At 34.5% G+C, this 6,275-nt stretch overlaps 1 protein-coding gene across 4 annotated transcripts in view; it reads right to left on the bottom strand.

The window, feature by feature from the left end:
- The window catches only part of ROBO1 (roundabout guidance receptor 1), a 507,540-nt gene continuing 501,265 nt past the window's right edge, over positions 1 to 6,275 (bottom strand). For 2 of the 4 annotated variants that reach the window (XM_090121063.1, XM_090121072.1), the window contains 3 exons: positions 3,828 to 4,136; positions 2,335 to 2,531; positions 2 to 1,735 (listed from right to left, as the gene is read on the bottom strand). In XM_090121063.1, the coding sequence (XP_089977189.1) occupies positions 1,721 to 1,735; positions 2,335 to 2,531; positions 3,828 to 4,136 (521 nt within the window). In that variant the 3' untranslated portion in view covers positions 2 to 1,720. Of the gene's footprint in view, positions 1,736 to 2,334; positions 2,532 to 3,827; positions 4,137 to 6,275 lie in introns of all 4 variants that reach the window. The other 2 variants (XM_090121053.1, XM_090121078.1) reach the window with 2 other exon arrangements.

Raw genomic sequence — 6,275 nt, 5'->3', positions numbered from 1 at the left:
AAAGAGAATGTATTTGAGAACATTTTTAATAAATAATGTGACAAAAATTACTTTTCTGATTATTGGATCCTCAGTATGCAAAATTATGGCTAAAATATGAGGTTTCTTACATGAACGTAATGAAAACATTAATCACATGGATTGTTCCTTTAGTACTGCACATCCTTTCTATGTAACCTTTCTTTAAAAATTAGCTAAATGAAAAATTTCAGTCCTCGGTAAACACCAAAACACTTTTTTTTCTTTTTTTTTTTCTTTTTCTTTTTCTTTTTTTTTTCATTGGGGCTAGTCCTGATAGCTGTCAATAAACAACACATATTTTTCCATTAGCACCAATGACAGAGAAATTTTATAATTACAAAAAAAGGTCATAAATTCTACAGACAGAGGACATCATTTGGCAAATTCGATGCAACTAATGCCTCTATTCCAGCTTTAATGATAATCCAATGTTGAGAGAGGCCACAACAAAATTGAGAATTTTCTGTAAGTTCAGGAAAAGTGAGAAGTGTTCTGATTATGGCCCATGTTTAGGTTTGTTACTTTACCATCTGTCATCATTCAAATATTCCCAATACAAACATAGAGCATTAACAATAAAACGAAAAGTATCCCAAAGAAATGCTTAACATTTTCAATAAGACAAAAAAAAAAAAATAAAAGGTTAATAGTTACAATGGTTTACAAACAAAGTTTAGTGATTGTGCTTTTAAAACCAAAAAAAAAAAAAAAAAGATAAGCAGTGCATTACAAAAAACATAACCGCCAAGATCAAATGAAACTTGTTTAAGTGGCACTTCTTCTTTAAGGTGAATTGACACAAGTAGAGGTCTGAGATTTGGGCCAGTAACAGTTAATGATATTATCCAATCTTTATTAAAAATGTCCATTGCTTTTCTTGCTTATTTTCATTAGCACTGTTGAGGCTGAGAATTAGAAAATGTTTCCAATAAACTTGCTCATGCCGTGATTAGATGAACAGCATTCATATTGCCTTACCTCCTGTCCATCCCAAGGGACATTTTTAATAAGAATGTACTTAACGTTGAAAATGGAAAGACAAAGTACCACAGGGGATTTAAAATGAGTACGTATTTACAATAAGAGCAACCTCATCGTGAATTGCTATCATTTGTATTTGTAAAACTGTATCTGCTGCAAAAAGTTAGCAAGAGACTGGCAAAAAAACAAGATACACAGTCTTGAAATTGCAAGATACCATTTGACTAACAGCAGACTACAGTAGAATCCTTAGAATAAAAGAATGCTCTCCACAGTATTCACTTTGTGGAAGTTTTCAATCAACGCTGTATTACTTGTTATGCTATCAATTGGCTCAATTGATCAATGTACCAGCAGTGCACTGAGCACTGACTGTCAGGGAAGGAATTTGGGGATCCCAGGCTTCTGCTCAAATCCTGAAGCAGCAGCTGACCTATGTACCATGAAAAGCAGCTTACCTGCCTTCTTGGGCAGCGAAGGTGATGAAATTAGCATCATGGAACAACCGGGAGCTGTTCCTAATAATGAGGGTTTACAAAGAAAGAGTAAAATAAAAACTAGCATTCTGATGGCATGAAAAAAAAAATTAAAAATTGTACACTCTGATTGCACTGAACATTATTTCTGGCGTCAAACATCATCAGACTTGAGGCATCTTAAGTGATTATTTTTTTTCTGATTAGATTTCAAAAGCCTGTTACAGTACATGTTGCTGTCTTCAGCTTTCTGTTTCCTGTATGAAAAAAAAAGAAAAAAAAAAGACACCAATGACTATAAGTTAGATTCTATTATTTAAAGTTTATTTTACATACTTTGTAGAGATTTGCCTTTAAACAATAATTATTACTTTAAAGTACGTGTGGCATTATGACTGCATGTTGCACACTCCTACAGTCAGGATTTAAACTGAATTAATATCATGAAGCAGGAAAAAAAGGAAGAAAAAGCTCACAGGTCTTAATATTTACTAAAATATAGAAGTAGAAACTTTCAGAAACTGAAAGGCAATGGCACAGTGTTCATACATGAATTAATGCCTTGACTTTGGAATGAATCTGAATAATGCAAAGTGTACATTCAAATACTTTATTTCTGCAAGTTCTGTTCCATAAGTTTTAGTGTGGAGACAGTTAGTTATTCCATGCAACATCTTGCTTTTATGTTCCTGACACATTCTTAAAAATTCTTTTCTGGGTTTACACATACTGTTAATAGACAGTAAAGGCACTGATTTTCTAAGGGGAATATTTTGAATCAAAAAGTTCCTTTTTGGTATCTAAGAACAGAAAATAAACTTGATCTATTTATGGTCAGTAGTACAACTGCAGTTACCTCCATCTCATCTTCTTCTTCTTCTTGTTCATACGCTCCCAGTACTTGCATTTCTGCAACATTTCTTCGGGCTATATTTGCTTGATCTGCCCTCTGTCTCCCTCCTGATCCTCTCGAAGACATAGAGCTGGAGGAGCTGGGATCTCTGGGATTATTTGATGTTGGAAACGTTGGTCTAGAGTATGGCAGGATGTCCTCTGTATAATCAAATAGACACATTGTTATGTTTACTACCTCAGAGATACTGTGATCTCAAAATTTTTGCACATGGCTGATTTATTTTACTTTTTATGATCCTCAGTAGGTTTACAGTGATACCTGACAAGAATATGAAATACACTGTTTCCATAATAGCATTATAGAAGCTTTCTTGAGGAAATTTATAATATTCATGTAGTAACGTTCACCACAAAAAAACTAATTCAAGATTAATGTCCACTTCATTTCAATTTATGAACCCTGCAATGCTCTATAAGAAAATGAAAAAAAAAAACAACCAACCCTTGCAGTATATTTTCAATATGACTGAGTAGGAGGAAATGACAATACATGCATGCTATTTCACTAGAACAAGGAGTTCACTACATCTAAATATTAGACCCTATATTTCCCATGCCGAGCTCGAAACAAAGAGGCATGTTTTTAAGTCTCGGTGTCATTCTTAAATGCAACCTTCCAATAACTTTTGCTTATGGTAACTAACTGTAATCAGTAACAATCTGTTACTAACGCGCCCTTTAAACGAATTATTACTCAGTCATCCCTGATACTGATCTTGCATACTTTTAGGAAGACAGGACCAGGGCACTTGTATGAACCTGTATTGAAAGCTTTAGTGAACACTTGGCAAATTTCACTAATCATGTTCTACTTACTAGTAATCCTACCAACTTCCATAAAAAGAGATTTGATTGATCAGATCTGATACATTTAATGTCATGTTATTTACTACTTATATCTAAAGCATCAATACCCTGACGTTCTCATTTTTTAAAGAGGATGAGGCACTTTCCTCCTTAATTAAAGCAAAATGAGCCAAGCACCAATTCTTTGGTAGAAACATTAGATATTTGACTTGCAGACATACTATCTCACTTCAGCCAGTTCCTCTACAAACTAGAGTATATTCAGATTAGATACAACTAGATTCTGATCCTATGCTAGAAGCAAGGACATTGATCCTTATGACTCTCAAGAAGTATTTCTTGTTGGGCTTCATCAGTGTTAACTTCAAGATATGATGGATGATATGACGGATGAATAAGAAGTACAAAACAGAAAAGCTACGTTTTTCATAAGCTCTCAGTTGCATTTTACTCTAGTGAGAATCTGCAATGTGATCTGTATTACCACTGCGTATTTAGAGGTAAATGGTGACAATTCTGTAGACAGAACTTCATTCATGTGTGTGTGAGAGAGACCTGGAAAGAGTTAGCCTCTTCCCTACAGTCAACAATGCAGTACTTCATTAAACCCACAGCATGCAAAATAACCTTGAAGAAGATGAGTTTTTGCTGGTGTGCCTTCTCGTTTCGGTGCTTTACTTCCTCGCAGTTTCCCATCACCTTGCTGTTCCTGTGATTCTCTCCGCTCTCCTGAATTTGTCCGCATGTCCGAATGCTGTCTCCCATCCACCCCGTCCCTCCCCTTGTAGCTCACTCCTTTTCTTTCTGCGGATCTGTCTGTCCTCGGTTCTATAGAAGCCAGTTTTGGTAACATGACAGGTCGCACCTCCAGCTGAGATTTGGACTGGGCAGTTGGTGATTTTATAGCGGGAGGTGGCACAGGAGGGGGTGGCAAGTCTACAGAGTTAGAAAAAGAATAATAATTAAAATGACATCACACATTAGTAAATTTAGAAATAATATTTAACGTCTGCTGAAGAAACAGATGCTCTATTTACTTTCAGCTCTCCCTCTGTCCTCTCTTAACCTCAAAAAGTATTACATTACTGTTATAACTGCTGATGGGTGTTTTTCCAAACATCAAGCTTTAAAAATGCGAAGACCGTCTCAAATCACATTATTTTTTTAAAAATAATTACAAAAAAATGTTGTAGTAACTTTAGGCACTTTAATATCAGTGTATCTGCTATTATATTTGCTGATACTTAGCATTTTTGCAAAATTTATCCAAGAAACCAACAGCTTTTGCTATGCCTCAATGTTTTCAACATATTGAGTGCTAAAACAAGTCAGCTGGGGTAAAGAATGTACAGACACACTGCTAATACATGTAAACTGCTTTAATTACTGCATTCTTCTTTCAAGATAATAAGTTAATTTTAACATGCACGTTCTTGACATTTGCATGTCATAAGATATAAATCCCCCCCACATTCATTCAAAGAAGTAACAACCTCTCAACAAGAACAGAAAAAAAAAAGACACCTACTCTTTCCAGTTTGTCCCTTAAATTAGTACAGATAAAAGAGTTCTAACATTTTGTGTATTTTAAAAAATACACAATAAGAATTTATGAGGCACACATTTCAATTTGTTACATTTTCTACTGATGTAATAAATCTAGGAAGCACGAACAGTTCATCTGGATATAATAGTGCTCTGTGGAACACAAAGTGTGAAGGAAAAATATTTAAAGTAAAACAAGGAAGTGACAATATTGAAGTGGTTCAGAACAAAGTTGTAGGTTCAAATCACACAGATATAAGAGAAAAACAGGTTGAAAAACATGAGGAGGGTAAGATGTTTCTGAGGCTAATGTTCACAAATGAGATTGCTAAGAAAAATGAACAGCTCTGTTAATTAAAAATTACTACTTCAGCCTTTTCTAAGTGTGCATTCATTTTTTTCTACTTCCTTAAAAATCTTGGAGCAGCTGTGGTATTTAAACAGCATCTCTATATATACTTACAGCTAATTCACAGTCTATTCAAGAGGGCATCTCAACTGAAAACTAACTAAATTGGACGAAGACTAAATGCAGCAATCATGCATAAGAAAAAAAATAAGAATCTAACATATATGTATAAATTGGGATATGACAGATGACAGAAATTTTTTTCCAGTGACACAAAACACAAATGACTTGGTCTAGCCATGCTGATAGGTGCAGCAATACAGAATTCAGTGCTGTATGCAAGTTGACTAGCATCTTCCTTGTTAAACTGGTGATGTTACTTGGAATTGCCCCTGACCTGTTTTAAGTAAGACTGGATATTTTATCAGCTGTCAGCTGGACTTAGATGATGAGGAAAACAGATGTTGTAGAATTATTCCCCTCAGTTTGGATGTAGGTAAATGAGATTCATAATGTCATTCTTGCTACATGAACTTCACCATCTTGGTAAAACAAAACAAAGCAAAACCAACCAAAAAAAACAAAAAAAAAATCCTCTCTGTGTTTTATTATGTGGCTTAAATAAGGTGCCAAATCTATTATACAAGAAATAAAGAATTTTCTTTCAATCTGTTTCTATTAGCTATGTACAAGTTGGACAGTAAGCCATATAATATTTGCACATACTACAGAGTAGTTTGTTTATCAAAATCTGGCAGTTTGTTGAACAGCAATTTTAAAAAATACTGAAACTAAGCAATTGAATACCAGCACTTACTTTTTAAATATCTGCTCAACACTCACTGTTTGCAGAGGGCTTTTAAGAGAAAACACAGTCATTTCCAAAACTTGAAAAGCCATAAATTACCTGGAAGCCTGGATATACTAAGTGGATGAATCAAAAGGATTTTATCTAAGTAGTAGGAATTGTTAGGCTATAGAGCAAGAACCAAGGCAGGTCTGTGGGCAATGTACTATACTTGTTCATCTGAAGGAACTATAAATACAAAATAGGCAGGCAACTTCTCATTCATTAACTTCTCAAACATTAACTACAACTGAGCTGGGCAAGAAAGTACAGAATCAGTTCTGATGCATTCCTTTGTTATCCACAACTCCCTAAATGTTTTTAGCAATAAAAC

The sequence above is a fragment of the Phasianus colchicus genome, chromosome 1, assembly GCF_987193195.1.
Source record: "Phasianus colchicus chromosome 1, bPhaCol1.hap1.1, whole genome shotgun sequence".
NCBI lineage: Eukaryota > Metazoa > Chordata > Aves > Galliformes > Phasianidae > Phasianus > Phasianus colchicus.
Note: the sequence above shows the minus strand (reverse complement) of the source record. Positions and strands in the feature narration are given on the sequence as shown.